Genomic DNA, 20,157 nt, shown 5'->3' with positions numbered 1-20,157 from the left:
GATTGAAGTTCCAAATCCTGCTTCATGTTTCAGGCCCCAAGAGAGCCAATGAGGCTGGGAGGGGACCCGTGCGAGTGCTCTGTTTACTCTGCGCTCTCAACACATATTCGCTGTTTTACCAACAGAACAAATTCCCATTCTGGCGCTTCCACATGTATAAATGGATGCCATGTCCTGGAATTAATGGACTTAACAAACCCAGTGACCAGGAAAGTGCTTAGGCTATGAATTTGTTCAACAGAAGTGCAGTGTCAAAGGGTTCTTGTCTGGTCACACGTCCAGAGGGAAAAGGTTCAACAGTTCATTGATGGGAATGCTTTTTATGTGCTTCATTCTGCCAGTCGGGAGGGTAATCGAGTCCGGCAGGCTGTCGGGGGCTGAATGGCAGCCCCTCCATTGCCGCCTTTATTACAGCCTCGGTCAACCCAGGCGATGCGAAATCAAAAAGGGCTTTTACTGTAAATAACGTTGAAAAGGTCAACAAAAGGTCGTCAAGGACTGGCAAGAAACCTGAGGACCAAGGCTATGTCAGAGACTACAATTAAACACAACATGCTTTCATTGGCACATTGTATCCACTGTTGGGATGACTCCCAGGTTTCCATTGCCCACTTGGCTCTGGATTCGTCCCACTTGGCCGTAGGGTTTTGTCCAGGTCCGCGGGCTGCAGTGACACCATGTTCCACCTGTTTTCAGAGTTGCGCCATTGTTGGCTGGGAAAGGAGTGCATGTTGCGATTATCTGGAAAAGAGAAAAGAAGTTAATAATGATTCTGTTTGTTTGTGATAGGCCTGTTGAAGACTGACAATTAGCTTGGGTACGTCCTCCGAGGTCAACAAAAGGTCGTCAAGGACTGGCAAGAAACCTGAGGACCAAGGCTATGTCAGAGACTACAATTAAACACAACATGCTTTCATTGGCACATTGTATCCACTGTTGGGATGACTCCCAGGTTTCCATTGCCCACTTGGCTCTGGGTTCGTCCCACTTGGCCGTGGGGTTTTGTCCAGGTCCGCGGGCTGCAGTGACACCATGTTCCACCTGTTTTCAGAGTTGCGCCATTGTTGGCTGGGAAAGGAGTGCATGTTGCGATTATCTGGAAAAGAGAACAGAAGTTCATAATGATTCTGTTTGTTTGTGATAGGCCTGTTGAGGACTGACAATTAGCTTGGGTACGTCCTCCGCATCCCATGTGCTCAGCTTCTGGTGTAGAAGTTCAGGACAACACTCGTTTTCCGAAACTTGACGTCGGCGCTGGGCAAGGAGGCTGAACGCAGCAGCGCACTGATTGATTGCTCTCATGGAGCTCAGCTTGAGGGTCTGCAAGAAACACACAGAACCACGATCTTAACATTACTGTACGTTATCTTGGGGATTTTCACTCTGGCTGCTAATATTAAAACTCATTTAGGTTTTTTTTTTTTTTTTTTGGTGGTGCGAGGGTGTGAACTCTCAGCCCTGTGAATATGGTCATAGCAGATTGACAACCCACCAATGATTCTAAAAGAGGATCGTGGGATCTATTTAGAGGGTGTCAAAATGTGGTGGGGGGTACAGGTCAGTTATTTAGGCTTTAGGCTAAGCAGTTGAGCAGCAGTTCCCAACCCCCGGTCCGTGGGTCATTTGGTACCGGGCCGCACAGAAAGAATAAATAACTTACATTACTTCCGTTTTATTTATTTCGGGCTCTGAAAAATGTTTTATTTTGAAAAATTACCGGATCCTCTGTTACATCCGTTTACATTATGTGACTCTTGACGCGGTCACGTGATAGGTTACCGCTAAAATGAAACCCGGGAGCTCGCAAAATGAGTAAGAAATCAAACCTCTTTGGGAAGAGGAAAAGGCCCAGCCAGGAGACAGAGGAGAGGAGCCTTCGACTTTCAAGGCCAAGAAGGCTATATTTAATAGACCAGTATAGTATCAGGAGTCTGACTTAAAAGACGGATTTATCTCAACGGGTGATTCCCACGCACCAAGCCCACTCTGCATAATAAGCGCCGATGGTGAGTCGTATTTTTCATGCACTTTGTATTTGCGGCATGTCTTATTCTGAAGGCATGTTTAAATGTTACCATAGCGACCACAGAGTGTTGCGGCCAGATCGTCATGATTCGTGTTTATGATTATGTTTAGAAAATACCACCGTTTTCATGCATGCAGGTCATATCATATTATTTTGGTGTATTTATCCACCACACCTTAAAGGCCGGTCCCTGAAAATAAACCGGTCCGTGGGGCAAAAATAGGTTGGGGACCGCTGCAGTAGAGTTAACTTCTGTTCATTTCAGGTCGTTCGGCGAAGCCTCTGTGACTGCAAATGGTCTTTTATCCCATCATCTGTATCTGATGCTGGTGGCTGTGTGTTGAATTCGGTTCACACAATGCTGAGTCACCCGACTTTTCATCACTACCAACTTGATTGAGAAGTCTTAACTGATCATTTTCCGGGGCAGGAGATTCATGTGTCACAAGGAAATGTTATATTGTAGTAAAGACGGCTGATTGACTCCACCTTGCCACGAGCACACAAGGCGGCTTTCTGCCAAAACCTCAGAACCACTTCTGTTTTCTTTTACTCTGTACAGCGAGCGTCCGACACTCTTTCGCTGCTTAACAGATCCCTAGGAAAGTTCTCCCCGTCGCCTTTGCTTTATTATCCAACACACACCACGCCAACCCAAATGGTTAGCCTCAGCCATCATTGTGTCCCTCAGTGCCAGTTGCTTTCGATGAATGCCAACAGAGGTCAATCATTTTTTTGTGCACTGCACTTGTTAAGAAAATGAAATGGTGATGAAAAGACAAACTCCAGTACTGCCTGACTGTCGGCTTAGGGACCTTTTTAGCGTAAATACATTTTTTTTTGTTTCCTCTCTTCAGTGTCCCCTAAGTGTGTGCACAACGGAAAGGAGTTCTCCGATGGTGAAGTGTACCGAATGGACCCTTGCTGGCTGTGCCAGTGCCGGGGAGGAATCTCCTTCTGCTCCAAGGCGGAGTGCGCTGAGCTCGACTGTGAGAACTTCTACATTCCTGAGGGCGAATGCTGTCCTGTCTGCATAGGTAGATTTTTTTTTTTGTTTTTAATAGAATACACAAAATTTTAAATCATAACCGCGAGGAAGTTCAGTCTTGAATGAAATATCAAATGATGTCATCTAGAATGGAACACAGCATAACATTGGCCTCTACCAAGGCCAAACAATCTTAAACCCAAAAGCACAAAATTTTAAATCATAACCGCCTCGAGGAAGTTCAGTCTTGAATGAAATATCAAATGCTGTTTTTTGATCAATTATTTTACTCTCTTGAAAAAAAAAAGTAAATTGTCATCTAGAATGGAACACAGCATAGCGTTGGACTCTACCAAGGCCAAACAATCTGTCAGTTCAGTAGGTGTTGCTCTCCTGGTTGGAGCAATGTAGTCACCAAGTCACTGGACTCCAATGCAAGTTCAGCATAACAGGGTTTTTGAAATCAACTTTAATAGACTCAATGCTCACAGCATTTAGTTTGCAGTAAGGTGGCGTGTTAACGTCCGGTCATCTGGTAAACGCATCGTGCTTAACAATGACAACATCAAAGTTCACCTGCTGTCCGCTGGAACGATGGCAGCTTTGTGAGTGGAGCGGCTACAAAGCTAATTCGAGCTCCGACCGCCACCGACTGTTGAATTCGCTGTAATGGTGAAACTCTAACTTCCTTTCTTCTTTGTAGTTACAATGCGAGTCCGAGTTGAATTGCTATTTTGGGAGGTTCTTTTTCCATCAGATTGCGTCCCACTACCTTGAAATATGTTCATGGCGGAAACTGTTACGCCACTTGACCTTTCCACCGGAAATGCTTCATGTTTTGCTGTGCATATGGTCCATTGGCTCTTAAGGAACAAAGTAAAATTGTCAAATTCACAACCAGCCACGACAAGCGAAATTCCGTCATCACATTTCTTCATAGATACATTTCCTGACTTGAAGAGTCACTTTGTACCCATGATGACCTTGCAAACAGTAGCAAGGGCATAGAATTATTTAATTAGTAGTGTGAGCTGTGTTTAAAAAAAAAAAAAAAATACATTTTACTGACATAACTTCTACTGTTAAGTTTCTTTCACACTTCATTCAGCGACTCCAGCTGGAGCAGGTCGCCCTGCGCTGAACTGTGCCCCGTGGGAGAAAGTTGCCAACTAGGGAAATTAACATACCACAGTTAGTGTTGCACTATAGTGCTAAAAATGGAATGACCATCCATTGGGTCATCCATTTGAAGAAACGGAGAGACCTGGAAAGCAATCGATATGTCGTGAGAGAGCGTAACGGTTGTAACCTTTTTGGTTGTGTGAACAAGTTGTGTCACAAAAAGCCTTCGAATGAATGAAATCAAATGGCCCAAGCATATTCTGCACCACGGGAAAAAAAAGGTCTCATGTTGTCCCATAACTTGCCGATCCAGACCTTTTGGACGATAGACCACCACTTCTTTTTTTGCTTTGTCGTCAAATTATGAGGGACCTTGGCCATCCCGGCTTTCAGCATAGCCAAGCATTTACGACGATTACCCCCACCAAGTTGAAAGGATCTCAGGGCCGCATGATGAAACGGTCACATTCCAAGCCCTCATTCAAGTTAAATCCATTCATAAGTCAGGAACCGAAGTCGTCCAAATCCAACAGCGTCGTCTTCATAGCTTTTGGTGTCTGGCCAGTTTCCTCATCTTATTAGCTCCCCCCCCCTTGGAATATCATATTCCCGGCTGCTACTTACAGTAGGGGCACACAACATACAGTACATCGGACTGAGGCATTGGCTTTTAATCTCACTCCAAGGTCGCCAAAGCAAACGACCACATATATCTGAATGAGTTTTTTCTTTGCTCCCCTGTGTCTCCCCTCGCTTTCCGCCCAGATGTGGAGCTCCTCTCGGTAGACAGCACAAAGGCCAGCTGCTGGGTGAACAACAAGCTGCGAGCCCACGAGGAGCAGTGGAAAGAGGACGACTGCACCTTCTGCCAGTGTGTGGATGGCGAGCCGCACTGCACGGCCATGGCCTGCAAGCAAAGCTGCCAGAATCCCGTCAAGATCCCCGGCGAGTGCTGCCCCTTCTGCGAAGGTATACAGAGCAACCCGTGAAACGTGTTGTTATCGTTCTCGAACCCTGCGTCGATACGGTTCAAAGACTTTATGAAGTGAGCATGTGTTGCAGGCTCCCGTTAACCCTGCAGTTTGACTTCAGAGGCAACGTCGGCATGGGCTCATTAAAGCGGAGGCCACAGAGCATTCTTCAAGCTGTGGGGCTCTTTGTGTCCCTTTTATTACTCTTGCCCGCCAAAATTAGACCCACCTGTGTGCGAGGCACATCATAAAGCACTTTAAAAACAGGAGTGCTGCAGAGCCGACGTGGATCCCTCCTTTATTTGTGCGTGTGCGCGTGCGCATAATTAGTTACAGCTCATTGCACTGTTCCTCCCACTTGAGCGTGGCAGGAGATGTTTTACAGGACGTTCACAGCACGTGAACTTTGTGTGCTTTTGTCTCTTCGCTCTCATCACAACACCGACGTGTATTTTACTGTGGCCCTCCAGTCTAGATTTATCTGCAATTACTCTTTTTCTTGAAAATGAGAGAAGTCTGAAGTGGTAGAGATTTAAAGTGGGTAATAATTTTATTTTATTTTTTTTTTTTAAAGCCTGCTACATGCTATAGCAGCACTAATACAACTAATGGAAGCCCGGTAATATATTGTAATTGTTTCTTTTTCCAGTGGTACCTCTACATACGAAATTTTCAAGTTACGAAACATCTGAACAGGAAAATATTGCCTCTTGTTACGAAAAAAAATTCAAGATACGAAAGGTAAAAATACAGCATGGACTCCTACTCGCAGTTCAGAGTTTCCAGAACGCAACATACTTTTAGCTGCTCTGCCATTGGCTACTACCGAGCATCATGCTGGCATCCCATTGGCTAAGAGGTCGATAGATAAATAGATAGATATGTGTCTATGCAGCGTCCTCGTCATTCGCCCCTGAGGCCATGAAGCGTTCCGTAAATGTGAAACACCCAGAAAAAGTGTTCACCAGTCGGGTGATCACTCACTATGCTGATGTTTACCTTGGACATTTTGGAAGGATTGTTAAAAGCCGACAAAAGCAAACGTCCTTGGATCAGTTCTTTACAAAACAACAGGCAAAAACCACTTCTGAGAGAGAACATGAACTAAAGAGGGCAAAAAACGATGAGGACGCAGTTAAAAGTTAAATGACCATCATTTTTCTTCTTTAATCTTTGTTTTTTTTTTTACATTATGCGCAACTCTCATTTAGTGTGCAATCATCTAATTGTAACATGTATTTGTTACATATTTTGATGCATTTTTATGCTTTAGGAAACATTTATGTCTGAATTTTGGGGGGCCTTGGAACGAATTAGGGCATTTACATGGAAAACGCGTCCCGACTTACAAAATTCTCTAGTTAAGAAATTTCTTCCAGAAACAATTAATTTTGCAAGTAGAGGTACCACTGTAGGTTCAATATGTGGTCTCCCATCCATCTTGATTTTCTTTCTCCAGAACCTTCCTATGAAACGGTCAGCCCCATGCTGTGCCCTCCTCTGGAAAACTGCACCCTTTCCGAGAACGACTGTCCTTATGGCTTCTATCAAGACGTCAATGGGTGCCTGCTCTGCCAGTGTCTAAATAGTAAGTTTGCTTTTCGTCGCTTACGGTGGACGAAATTGGTTAAGAGTGTCATGGAATTTCTCAAACATGTCCATTTACAGGATAGTAATAACCGATAAAGGCAGTTACATTAAGATAAAGTGGCCTTTTGCGGCCTGAAATTGTGAACATGTGAAAACAGGCTTTAAAATAGACATTTTTGTTTTTACTCAATTTCCAAAATGATTAATTTGTCGTAATAAGATCTTGGTGACATGCTGTCATCAACTATGCGCCAATCAAGAATTTCCTCGCACTTAACATCCACGTGTGACATTTTTCCAATACATTAATGCAACAGAACGTACAGTAATGACACTTTCTTGATTTTCAGCAATTTTATTGTGATGTATTTATAACATAAGAAAAACCTTTATTTGTCTCACAATGGAGAACTTCCCATTTATGCAATACAATGCAATTTTTCTTCATTAAAAAACATTTTCAGGATGCTGGCATGGATTACGGGTTCGGACACGGAACCCATGAAAGCCTTTTTTGAAGTTACCCCTGCACAGAATGAGCAACGCTTGACATTTTTGTCAAAACCTTATTTTGCACTCAGTTGTTGTCATATAGATGCATATTTGCACGCCGGTTCTTGCAATGTTCTTGCATTAGTTCTGTCAACGGGAACTTGAGACCTACGGCTTTGACAGCTGTGTATACAAGTTCATATCCATCCTAACTTGTCCGTGTCCATGGCGACGAACTCTGTCCCCAAGAATGTGGCCTGCGAGCCCCCCCCCGTAGTCACTGCTGCCTGTGCTTCTGATGGACGACTTGGGCCTGTCATCAGCTGACCTTCGCTTCAACTCTTTCAGATGACTCCTGCCCCGACCTGGGAAAATATTGTTCCCTGCAATGCCCCATGGGATATGAGAGGGACGTCTTTGGCTGCGAGGTGTGCGAGTGCAGCGTCCCTGTGCCCAGGTGCCGACCTTTGACCTGCACCAAGACCTGCCTCTATGGATTTGTGTGAGTACACACACACACACACACACACACACACACACACAATAACTGAACTCAATTGTAATATTTCTTTTTGACTTGTTCAAAAAGGTCAACTGTTGTTGTCATGATCCGCCCGAGACATCGGTTATAGTCATAAACAAATTGTAAAAAATGACTGTGCTGGATTGGAATGACACAAAATCTTTTCCTTTCCCTGTTTTCTCTTGATGTCCATTGAGAGGTAAGCATTTTTCCAGCGGGTGGGGGTGGGGGGGGGGGCAATTTTAAGTATTTTAATACTATGTAGGGGCACGCCGTATCATAAACTGACACGAGGACATTTTTTGCTGCTATTTTCGTCAGGCTTTCCGATTGAGACGAATAAACGCAGCCAGTACAAGAAATCCTGCTGTGCGCCGTCAATAGTCCTCAACATAACTCAGTCGGCGACGAAATAAATAACACACTGCCGCTTCCCAACCAGGGCACTTAGCCTGAATGCCGTTAGAGATCATCAAGGTCGCTGCGGGAAATTATACAATTGTCAATGAGTGTCTATTTCTACAGTTGGGTACAGGCTACAAACAGGAATATAGAAAGAGAGCGACACGGTCGGATAATTATTCTCCACACTGAACTATGGACTGTGCGACTGCAATTCCTGGAGGAGGAAAAAAAAAAAAATCATCCAAAATACGTGGACAGAGGTGCGGTGTGAGATTGGTATTGTCAAATGCTAAATATAAGATGATGAATTCTTGTGATGTATTTGAGTGCAATATGGCCTTTTTAGCCGTGTCCGTAATGTGTGACGCTTTGTTGTGATACAAAGCACCTCATTCAAGCAGGGAAACCTGAGGGTAGTGCAGTCTTACAAGGCGTTAAGGTCTCCCAAGTGCATCAACATTTACATAGCTGCCCCCCACCCCAACCCACCCGTTAACCACAGCTTATGTGTAAACTGCTGAAGTTAAAAGAGGAATTCTTATCTTAGTAAAAAAAAAAAAAAAATTAAAACATTTTAAATGCCAGCGAAGCAATCTATTTCTGCCATTGGTTTGTCCATCCATCCAAGGCCTCTCATCTCTCCCGGCAACTCTCGTCTTCAACCCATCCGAGTGGATGAAATATGTGGAAGCTGTCGCATTTCCTTGATAATCGCCCAATGTTGCAAATTGTTCAATCTCTTGCAACACCGCAATCAAAAATACACGAGGATAAAAAGCGTATTGTGTAATATAATACACATTGGGATGGTTTTGAGCTGCCAAAAACGCCCACGTTGGAACTGCGGTCAAAGAAGGGCCTGATTCATATCTGCACTTGGCGCCTGAAAGGTAAAAGGATGAGTTGGAACATCAGCAGCAGTGAGTTCGAAGTCCATCTTTCATAAGCAACTGTCTCATGTTGTGTTTTTTTTTTTTTTTTTTTTTTTTTTTTTTTTTTTGTCAAGCAGCTTTAGTCCATTATCCTCAGCCCACGTGCAGTTTGACACAAAACCACAGTGGATCTCCCTTTTTTATAGTTTAAGTGATACAACACACCGCAATTTAACGGTCCATATCGACAAGGTGTTGTACCTTATAAAAGGAATACATTTAATTACTCAATGTTGAATTGGTGCCTTTTTAGCACAATTTCGACTCTTCCGGAGCCTCTTCAAGGTTTTGCGGTGAGTCTTGTTTTGTCTAAAGTTACAGAACAATAGTTCGAATATGTCCCTGATGACTCACAATCTCTCTTCTCTGGATTGATACATTGAACGACTGAGCGATTGAGTGATATTCTCAGGGCTTCCTTTTGAAAAGACACACTTTTGTAAACAAAGAAAATTACCAAGCGCGCAGTTTGACAGCACTTTGTGCTGGACTTGCACCGGCCACTGTATTTAAAGTAAGTCCAACCGAAACCTAAATATAACGCAAAATGTCAGAATGTCGACGATAAATCACACCAGTCTCATACACTCAGTCGGTCTGCCCAATTGTATTTGTCATTAGCCTAATTTTGCTCTGATAAGTTCCCTAAGTAGTGACTGCGTGAATGTGAAGGGAAACGTTTGTTTGACTCGATCTGTGTCCCGTGACGGACTGGTGACCAGTCCAGTGTGTCGTCTGCGTTTCGCTTGTCGTCAGCTGGGACAGACTCTTGCTCCCTGCAACTCTGAACAGGATCAGAGCGATAGAAAAAGGAATGGGTGGGACGTTCTAGTCATTCCACACAGATTGTGATTGGTCTTAATCTCATTCCTTTTTAGTGGCGTTAAAAACAATTAGTGCTTGTTTTTTGTTGTTTTGTTTTTTGTTTTTTTCCAAGTTGTTGTTTCGACTGTCTGCTTGTCCCATCGAGGGCAGCGTGAGTGTTGATTAGACTTCGAGTCCTTTTCGTTGACAATTTATCAACTTGCAGCTCGTCCATGTTTTAATAGGAGGATATTTAGATGCGAGTTAATTCCAAACATACCATAAGATTTGGATCCACACTTTCTTCTGATTTCAGTCAATCAAAAAAATCCACCTCAATTTGACAAGAAAGCCGATCTTTGACCGTTTCTCTCGACAATCCCAATCCAATTGGCTTCATTGCTTTTTATGGGCCGCTTTTCTAACGAAGAGTGCCAGGGGCCTAAGGAGCAATAATGATGCAACAGGTTAAATTGAAAGCATCTGAATTGGATTTTCGACTACGTCTTGGGTTTGTATGATGTGCAAACCACAAGGATCTCTCATGTTGGTCTTTTTATTTGGCCTCCTTCAAAGGCAGCCATTACAGAAATGAAGAAAAGCAGGTCCAGATGTCAGTTCTACCAGAGCCCGGCATCTGGTCTTCGCTATGTGCCACACAACACAACGGCATTCAAACTTATCCATGTGTTAGTGTTTTATGGCTAGTGTGTGTGTGTGTGTCTGTGTGTGTGTGTGTGTGACCCCCACAGTCGCAACAAGCACGGCTGTGAGATGTGCCGCTGTGTCAAGTGCCCCCCCTTCACCTGCGACAAGCACTGCAGCGATGGCTATAGGAAGAACAAGAAGGGCTGCTCGATCTGCATGTGCAAAGGTACCTCAAACTAAAGGACAGAATGCAAAATGGAATGTATTGCCCCTGCTCAAGTCAAGGAACAATACATGATTTTACTGCAAATGCATTGTCAAGCATTTGGCGATAAAATGCAAGCACAAATTATGCCCCCCCCCCCAAAAAAATGCATAGCCTTCGTTGCGTGCCGTGATGTGTACACACAAACTGTGTTAAGAGCACGAATACATTGGTACTTCTATTTACGAACATCTCTTCATCCGAAATGTTCAAGTTACGAAACGCCTCAACAAGACAATATTGCCTCTTGTTATGAAAGAAATTTCAAGATACAAAAGGTAAAAATACAGTATGGGCTGCTCGTCGCAGCTCCGAGTTTCATGAACGCAACAGCTGCTCTGCCATTGGCTATTGCTTAGTATCTTCCTGGCTTCCCATTGGCTAAGAGGGACACAAATTTTGATGCGTTTTTATGCTTTGGACAACATTTATGTCTGAATTTTGGCTGGGCTTGGAACGGATTAGGTCATTTACATGGAAAATGCTTCTCTACTTCCAAAATTTTCTAGTTAAGAAATTTCTGCCAGAACCAATGAATTTCGTAAATAGAGGTACCACTGAATTAGTAATTGCACAGCTTGATAGAGCTTTGTGGTCCCTTGTAGCTGTCATTAGGCATTACAGTGGCAAAATGCTCGAAAGGAGAGCTTAATAATCACAATATATTAAGTGTAGCGTATTATCGCCCCATTGTATAAATTTCACATGCCTGGCAATGCCCCGTCGTGTCCTTGTTTATATTTGCACTTCACCTGCAATCGTCTGAACTACCGTCAATTTCTGTGCTTGGTATAAGAGTGTTGCATTCAGCAAAATGAGTTTGCGAGCCAGCCCAGCTTTTCGTGACGCAAATAGCCCAGGCCAGCGGTCTGAAAATGGGTTTTCATTAGGGCTCCGGGATAATAAATATCCAGTCAAATTGTTAGCACGTCTTGTTCACGCGCACAATTCCACCACTGTGAGTCAGTATAAAAGTAAACGGATGGAAAGATGGCGAAAATCTATGTGTGAGTTTGTTCTACAAAGCTGTACTTTTGATTTCCTGTGACCTCTGGCTGCTCCTCTGCGGAGACTTAAATGTTTGCCTTTTCGGGCTTTTGGTTGGTATTTGGCTTTATCCAGTAGCTATGGTTGAATGTCTAATTAGATTCCCTCAACCTCCAACTTAAAATCCAGAGGACTGATTTATCCTCCATTTTACAGGAAGTGTTTATTTTTTTTTATTTATTTTTTTTAGCTGTGTTATAAATATTTCAACCTCAAGATGTGCTAGTGTCAGTGCAACTGGCTCTACCGGCTCTTTACAAACAGAAAGATTCACAGACTTTTCGTGTAAACAAACGGAGGATACAAACTTGGAGAGCTGGGGAACGTCTTGATGTGGTTTGTCAAAATATTCAGTGTTGAGAAATTATTTCTTGAAAAAAACAAACAAACAGGTGGAAATGAAAGAGAGGGCACATCTCAACTTGTGCTTGAACTGCGAAGTTTCAGTTTGGCTCTCTTCCTGATCCGAGTGGATTCCAACTGGCACTAAAAGCTAGTCTGGGTTAAATCCATCGACTGGTGGCTTTGGGAAGGTTAGCGCTCCAAGGCAATAATAGGATACTTTTGAACATAGAGTAAAATGACCGTTGTGAATCTTTTTCTTGTCCAGATACTGCCCATTCCCCGAGCACCACCGCCCTGATCCCAGTTCCCGGCTTTTGCTTTACTTCGAACGGCAACCGCTATGAGGAAGGCGAAAGCTGGCATGATGGCTGCCGTGACTGCTACTGTCATTCCGGAAGGGAGATGTGCGTGCTCATAACCTGTCCTGTGCCCAGCTGCTCTCATCCAGTCATGAAGCCTGACCAGTGTTGTCCTACATGTGAGGGTATGAGACTAAATTACCCAAACTACCCATCCATTTCTTTTTTTTTTTTTTTACACAGCTTGCGCCTTATTAGGGTGACGGATGTGCTGGAGCCCATCCCAGATGACTTTTGTCTGATTTGACTGTTTGCCAGCCAATCGCGGGGCACATGCAACCACTCACGTTCACACTTAAAGATAATTTGGTCGTCAATATACCTAACATACATTGTATATAGTTTGCAAGCAAATGCAAACCCCACACAGGAAGGCTGGAGCCCAGATTTGAACATTAACAATATTAGATGTGCAACAGTTGACACCTAATAGATTATCAAAGTCGTCGGTAATTATTTCTCATAACCCATGAAGCGTTGTTGGATTTTAAATGGTCAAAATTGTCCTCTCAATAGTAAATATCCTCAGATTTCTCTAGTCCTTCATGAAAGCAGACTGATCTTAGGTTTTTTTTTTGTTTTTGTTTTGTTTTCAGACATTTGCCAACATCGACATTTACTTTGAAAAAAAACATTTTGGTCAATTTTCTGACATGTTATGGACTACACCAGGGACTAATCATAATTCATATTTGTGCATTTTCTGCACCGTGTAGGTCACATCATGTCATGTTGTTGAATAAAGGGAAGGAAATCTCCACTTTTTTGTTTTTGTTTTCATAAATCAGATTCATCGATTGACAAAATACTCTACAGATTAATCAATTTTTAGAATAATCCTGATTTAAGGCACAACACAAAGATACTCGCCGTCAAGTCAATTGCTTCACTGTTTTGGCAACAAATAAAATTGTCGACACCTCTAGACGCCACTTTGCATCCCGTAGACAGCTTGCCAACTCTTTGCAGATGTCAGCTGGAATCAAAACACAACCTGGACAAAATTTCCAGTGCTATGGGCTCCTGATTACTGGATCCCTGGTTACTCATGCTTCTCAACATGTTTGAACGTGACCCCATTTCTCTCCTCTTGCAACACTTCAGACGAGTCGGGTAGTGGTCTGCCGGAGGGGATGGACATGGTGGTGTGCAGAGCCCCTGGTGGGGAATTCTACGTGGAAGGGGAGACCTGGGACCTGGATGAGTGTACACGTTGTACCTGTAGACAGGGGCGTGTCCTATGCGACACTGAAGTTTGTCCCCCGGCTCTGTGCCAGACACCAACCAAGAACCAGGACACCTGTTGTCATGTGTGTCTAGGTAAGTTGTTAAAAGCCTTAAGTATAGCAGTGTTTCCTAACTTTTAGAGAACCACAAATTTTCTATTCCCCCAAAAAAACCTTGTGGCCTAACATCAAACCAAAATGTCACAAAGTAAATGAAATGCATTCTGCGATCTAGCAGGGGAGCATTTCATTTTTCTGCTTGTCGCTGTATTTCATTGGTATAGAGAGTGTAGATAATCAAAGATATGAAGCAAGTTCTGATAAATCCATCCATCCATTCATTCTCTACCGCGTATCTGGGGTTGAGTCGCCAGGGGCAGTAATTTGAGCCTCTGCCCAGCCACTTTTTCCAACTCAAACCCAAGCAATCCCAGGCCAATCGGGAGATACAGACTCTCCAGCATGCTCGGAGTCATCCACTGAGCCTTCTACCGATGTGGCATGACTCATCAGGGAGGAAGGCGTACAGAAGGCATCCTAAGCAGATGCCCAAGCCATCTTTTCTGGCTCCTCTCACCGTAGAAAAGCAGTGACTCAACTCAGAGTCTTTCTGGGATGATGAAACTTCTCAACCCTACCTCTAAGGGAGAGCCCAGACACCCTGCGGAACAATTTTATTTTGTCCGCTTGTATCCGGTATCTTGCGGCCAGGACCCACAGTTCGTGACCTTAGGTGAGAGTAGAAACGTAAGATTGATCGATAATTAGAAAAACTCCATTGCCCTCGTGAATCCAAGATTCGACCTCCCGACAGGCCCTCCTCTCCAGCACCCCTGAATACCAAGAGGACTGAGGAGTGTGGTCCCACTGTAGTTGGAAAACACCCTCCGGCACTGTCCCTGAACTCCGGGTGGCTCTCTTTGCCACATCACACTGGTTGGCAATAGCTGGAGTAGAGAGACACATTTTGGATTAAAAAGAGATTTAGAGTTTACAGCCGTCATGAGCTGGGTGCCGCCAAGACACATGGAGAACTGGCTGTTGTCATCGATCTCTTTCCAACTTGTCTCGCCAGGTCTGTGCTGCTCCTCAAGGAGTCAACGACGTCCCACGTATAAACTGACCCAAAACCACACGTAGATCTTTATTTACAGCTTGAGTCTCAATCACTCAGTGACAAGATGTGGCAACGGCTTTCAAGCAGGAGGCCTACGAATCGGCAATGTATGACTGTGCCTGTGAGTTTCTCTTGGAGAATGTCAGTCCCGCCTTATCGGTGCATCTGTCTTCAAAAAAGCCATATAATGGATGTGGACGGTGGGCAGTCTTGAGCCAAGGCTTGGGTCAGGACAAGACTTTTTGTCCCTTCGAGAATTGGATGAGATATGCGAATGAGGCCCCAGACTGAATTAACATCTGCCTGCTGAAATTCCTTGTTTATACTCAACATTTGGGAAGCATCTTGAATTGATGTATTCTTCTAGTCTTGGCTTTGCCCGCTTGCTTCATTAATTAATCCATTCAGACTTAGACTTGACCCATTAATTTATTAGTTTTCCATTTTTATTTATTTATTTTTAAATACGTACTGCTAAGGGGCAGCCCGTTGGATGACTGGTTAGCATGTCTGCCTCACAGTGCAGTGGTGCAGTGTTCGATTCCGGCTCCGGCCTTCCTGTGTGGAGTTTGCATGTTTTCCCCCATCAATTGGAAGTTTGCCTTCCTCAGTTTTAGTTCGAATGATCATATATCCCATTACATTCTCATGTTAGCAACACAATCGGGACTAAAGAGTAACCAAAAACCGACTTCGACGGAGCCCCCTTATCCTGTTTGAATGCCGTTTCCATGCATCCACAGAGGAGACACAGAGTCCACTACTGCCAGTGAACACCAGCCAGCAGGAGTACTGCATCACCAACGATGGTGACGTGCTACTGGCAGGAGACTCTTGGAAGACCAACGCTTGCACCAGCTGCATCTGCAACAACGGCACCATTCAGTGTTTCTCTCAGCGTTGCCCACCTGCCAACTGCAGGGTGCCCGTCTTGCGCAAGGGCCAGTGCTGCCCGTACTGTCTTGGTGAGTTTTGCTTCAAACCCCCAAAAAGACGGGGATTTTTTGGTTTATTTTAGTCCTACTAATTGTTTTCGTCACATGAAAATCTTAGTTAAGATCTAGTTGTGTGCCAGTTGATACCACCATCTCGTCACATTTATACAGTCGAAACTATAATGTAGTACAACAGTATGAAATTGTGCGATGTCATCTTGAGTAATATAATGAACATGAAAACACTTTTTAAATATTGAATTCCAAGTCTAGCTTGTCCTTGCACTCACCAACCAATCAGAGAACAGGAAAATGTTGACGTTATTGTAGGCTAGCTAACTGTTGACGTTATTGTAGGCTAGCTAGCTGTGGATGTTATTGTAGGCTAGCTAGCTGTTGACGTTATTGTAGGCTAGCTAGCTGTTGACGTTATTGTAGGCTAGCTAGCTGACTCTCTGAGGCAAAATGAAATCCGACTGGTTAAAGAGACGGTCCCATTACAGTAGTAAGTTACTTCGGTCAGCAGCACTGCTAATTCTTAAGGCCGTGGCCAGATTCGATTGATGTGGCAGCACATAGAAGCTGAAATCTGATTGAAAAAAATCATCCATGTGACGGAATCAGAGAAATGCTACGAAATGAAGAGAAGAGAAGAGACTGTTGGGAATAAATGAATGCAAATATAAAAATGGAGCTTGGGAATGGCCGTTAGCGTTTCTGTTTAGTTTTTCGGCCATGCGGCAAAGGTCTTAGTGGCCGCGCTATTTGACGCACAGCTAATAGTAGCTTGTACAAGACCCCCGCACATAAAGATCATAATAGAGCTACAAGTAGAACAAGGCGCAGCCTGTTGATGGGGGGAAGTCCAAATTCAGAACGGTACCTGCCAAAAAGAAGGAGTGACTGTGGGTCTATATGCGTTAGTTCGTTAGAGCCCGCCATTCTGGCGCTGCATAGGCAAATACCACAGTAGCGTTCCATGTGACATACACACGTACACACTGTCGAATCGAGCAACAACATTCCTCGAGCATCCGCGCATTCACACGTGTTTCCTGTCCCCGGACCGCAACGCTCGCTCTGTGGCGGCGCAGGAAGCTCCGCGTCAGCTTTTCCTACAGGGGAAAAGCTCGGCATAGGATCCCATTGTTCGACCCAATATGCCGTTGGAGCGCCCTTTGTTTTTCTGCTTTGGCTTGTGAGCAGTTCCTCGCTTTGCACGCAAACACATGGGAGTCGAAACAATATCACGGTTGTACGGCTGCTGGGTTTTGCATTACGCTCGTCGTTTTGAAAATCAAACCTTTATTTCTGTCTTGGGAAGAAATGACGACATCTGCGCCAGTGTTGTTGTCCACCGTCGCCCCCAAAACAAGGCTCACCACAAGTGTGCGGCGGGCTGGTGGGAACGCCGCTGTCACCGAACCGCCCATTATTGCAGACACAGGTAACCCACACCTTGAATAACACCTTTTGGATTGCTTTTGCTTGAGGTATAGGGCTCACGACTTTGTTAAATATCAAGACAACCTTGATGTATTTATTTTTCTCGAAACAACCCAATCGTACAGTCAATGATTTATTTTATTTTTTTGAAATCCTCTTCTAATGTCGGTTCCTGTACACGTTTTACAGATGAGCCAGTTTTGGGTGAAAATTACCCCAACCAAACACAGATGGCCCTCATCTACCAGTCAGCCGCCTGGATACTGGCAGGTCTCCTCCTGGCCATCATCATCTTCCTCATTGTTGCTGTGCTTATCAACAAGAAAAAGAAGTGGGTGCAGATGTCCTGCTACAGTGCTCCGAAGAAGGTAAGACTTTAGGTTTGCAACTCGATGCTGGAGTGATATTTTTGTTGATTTTTTTAGCCTCGGCGTAGGGCCACTTGTGCTTCATTATGAATTTGTCACGTTGGATTTTCACACATTGCTTGTTGGCCGCCCATTTTCACTTCTGCTCTCCAGACTGTGATCCTGAAGCATGTGAACAAGAACCAGGTGGTGTATATGGAGCCCTCCAAGGAGAACAAGTTTCAGAACGTGAGGAACGACTGCGGGATCCATTTCTCCCCCGAGACGAGTTCGCCCTGTTCGGACAAGATGAGCATCCCAAGAGCCAAGCTGGCGAACAACTGGACGGCGCGCTAACATCAGCTTTCAGCAGATCGGAGCTGTCCGCCACATCACACCCTCTCGTACTGCTGTCATCCATGGAATCTCATGCGTACACGCACACACACACACACACACACAGACACACACACACACACACACACGCACACGCGCACACACCATGGATGCAACCTGCTACTTGCGCTTCACTCTGTGACTGGAAAACAAGAGGACACCCCACATTGGTTCAAGCAAGAATTTCATGTGACCTTTCTTGTGTGTGTGAACCTTCTCCGGCATGGACAGACGTCACTCACGTGAGCCGCTGGGAGAACACACACAAGTCACTCAGCTTTACTGCACAATCGCTGAGGCTTCTCAGTCAGACTAACTTAGAACGTTGTAACTCTTGTCACCTGTTTTCACCTCCTTGTGGACTAGTACAAAGGGGAGGGAGGAAAAAAAAAGTTCCCGGATTTGGGGGTGGGTGGCGGGGGGGGGGGGGGTTAAGATAAGAGGTTTACAGCAGTGCTTCATGGATGTTGTCAGTACAATTAGCAGGGAGGCCAAAAGAACTGGTAAACCATTTGGAGCCACCAAATTGTAACAGTCCGGCAGGCTTTATAGACATCCTGCGTTAGAGAATGTGTGGTTTGTTTAGTTTGTGTTTATTGCAGCAGTACTGTATTCATGTTGTTCTAGTCCAACATTTTTTTTTGGACATCTTCTTAGGGCCAAATGTATGCTGGTTGAAACATTCCCACCATGTGCTCAAATCTTAAAAAAAGAAAAAAAAATCAGCCCCAAGAAATCCCTCTGGAATCTTTCATGAAAAACGCGAACGTTTTTTCCACACAACTTACGGTGAACTATGCAGCGGCCTGTTTTTCATATTTCATCGTATCTGGAAGCTGAATCAGAGTGATGTCCATCTCAGAAGAATGTTATAAGCGAAAGAGGAGACAAAATTGGTGTCGTTTCAGGGCTCCAGACTGTCCCTAAATGGTGGCTTTTTGCTCCGAAATTATGAGACAGTGCAAGTCAATTTTTTTTCATCTCCTGTGCGACCACTAATTTTTTTTGTTTTGTTTTTGACAAACTGCTCCACGATTCAGCCAATGTCTTTGAATGTTGCCAACGACTCCTTTTAAAGCATTCATGCTACAGCCTTAAAGGTTTGTTTATAAGCTGTTGGCGGTAACTGCTTAACAAACAACAACAACAACAACAAAAACCCCTGTCCAAATCACTCCTGATTCATGTCATTGATGTCACTTTTGGTTGTTTTCTTTTATGTTTCAGAAACATGAAGAGGCAACATAAGGTTTGTGAAAGGAAGCCTGGGGAAAAAAAAAGCAGGTTGAGCATTATTTGGATGGTAGGCCGATTTGTATAAAGGAAAAAGAAGAGCATCACTCGTTGCCAATGACACATTTGTTACTCACGCAGTAGCATAATTGTAATTGTAGCGGGAGACAGGGAGCAAAACAAAAATAATTCAAACTAGGCCGTAATACAAGAGCCACAAAAAAAAAGACAGCTTTTCTATGATGAGAAAAAAAAACATTTGATTATAATGTAATCCGACTAAAATATATTTTCGTCAGATAAAAAATATTGTGAGAATGTTAATGTTTCAATTGTTTAAAATTTCCTATACATACGTGTAAGATGCTCGGCTTTTCTCAGCTTTTTTTTTCCCTTTTCGGTGAGGCACTAGTATTCCGTAAAACAGCTTGTCACTGAACATGAGCGCGTAAAGCGTTTTTATGTAAAAAAAAAAAAATGCAGCACTTTCCGACTCCGTTGTTTTTCTCTTTTTTTTTGTTTTTCTTGGAACTGCAGGATTCTTGGAGGAGGATAAACACGCTAATCGGGGATTTGATGGCCTCATTAAAGCACTCCAGTAAACACAAATTGTTCGAGCGTGTGGCCATGTGCTACACCAATCGGATCAAAATGGAATTCCGTTTTCAGTCCCCACTCAAACCAATGCCAACTTATTTCCCCAAAACGTGATTGTGATGCCAAAATTGGTCGATTGGTTGATATTGGTGTGTTCTCGTGACTCGGATTTCTTTGATTCATGATCATGTGCTTTAAAATTAAGTGTGAAAGATTTCTTGTCCTTTGTTCTACTTTGTGTAAAAAGCTAGTCGAGATTAGCTGAGCAGAAGAGTACCCTATTTATTTTTTCACGTAGCCTTATTTATTAATACTATAGTTTGAGTTTTTCTTTTGTTGAATG

General features: G+C 43.9%; 1 protein-coding gene across 1 annotated transcript in view; it reads left to right on the top strand.

The window, feature by feature from the left end:
• Nucleotides 1–18,040, top strand: part of LOC109515997 (cysteine-rich motor neuron 1 protein) — a 34,090-nt gene extending 16,050 nt beyond the window's left edge. The window contains exons 5-15 of the mRNA XM_019870145.1: nucleotides 2,884–3,063; nucleotides 4,902–5,105; nucleotides 6,567–6,695; nucleotides 7,538–7,691; nucleotides 10,606–10,727; nucleotides 12,424–12,642; nucleotides 13,622–13,837; nucleotides 15,604–15,825; nucleotides 17,120–17,242; nucleotides 17,431–17,609; nucleotides 17,763–18,040. Of these exons, the coding sequence (XP_019725704.1) occupies nucleotides 2,884–3,063; nucleotides 4,902–5,105; nucleotides 6,567–6,695; nucleotides 7,538–7,691; nucleotides 10,606–10,727; nucleotides 12,424–12,642; nucleotides 13,622–13,837; nucleotides 15,604–15,825; nucleotides 17,120–17,242; nucleotides 17,431–17,609; nucleotides 17,763–17,945 (1,931 nt within the window). The 3' untranslated portion in view covers nucleotides 17,946–18,040. The remainder of the gene's footprint in view (nucleotides 1–2,883; nucleotides 3,064–4,901; nucleotides 5,106–6,566; nucleotides 6,696–7,537; nucleotides 7,692–10,605; nucleotides 10,728–12,423; nucleotides 12,643–13,621; nucleotides 13,838–15,603; nucleotides 15,826–17,119; nucleotides 17,243–17,430; nucleotides 17,610–17,762) is intronic.
• Nucleotides 18,041–20,157: the final 2,117 nt, after the last annotated feature.

The sequence above is a fragment of the Hippocampus comes genome, unplaced genomic scaffold (assembly GCF_001891065.2).
Source record: "Hippocampus comes isolate QL1 unplaced genomic scaffold, H_comes_QL1_v1.1 scaffold43, whole genome shotgun sequence".
Classification (NCBI taxonomy): Eukaryota; Metazoa; Chordata; class Actinopteri; order Syngnathiformes; family Syngnathidae; genus Hippocampus; species Hippocampus comes.
Note: the sequence above shows the minus strand (reverse complement) of the source record. Positions and strands in the feature narration are given on the sequence as shown.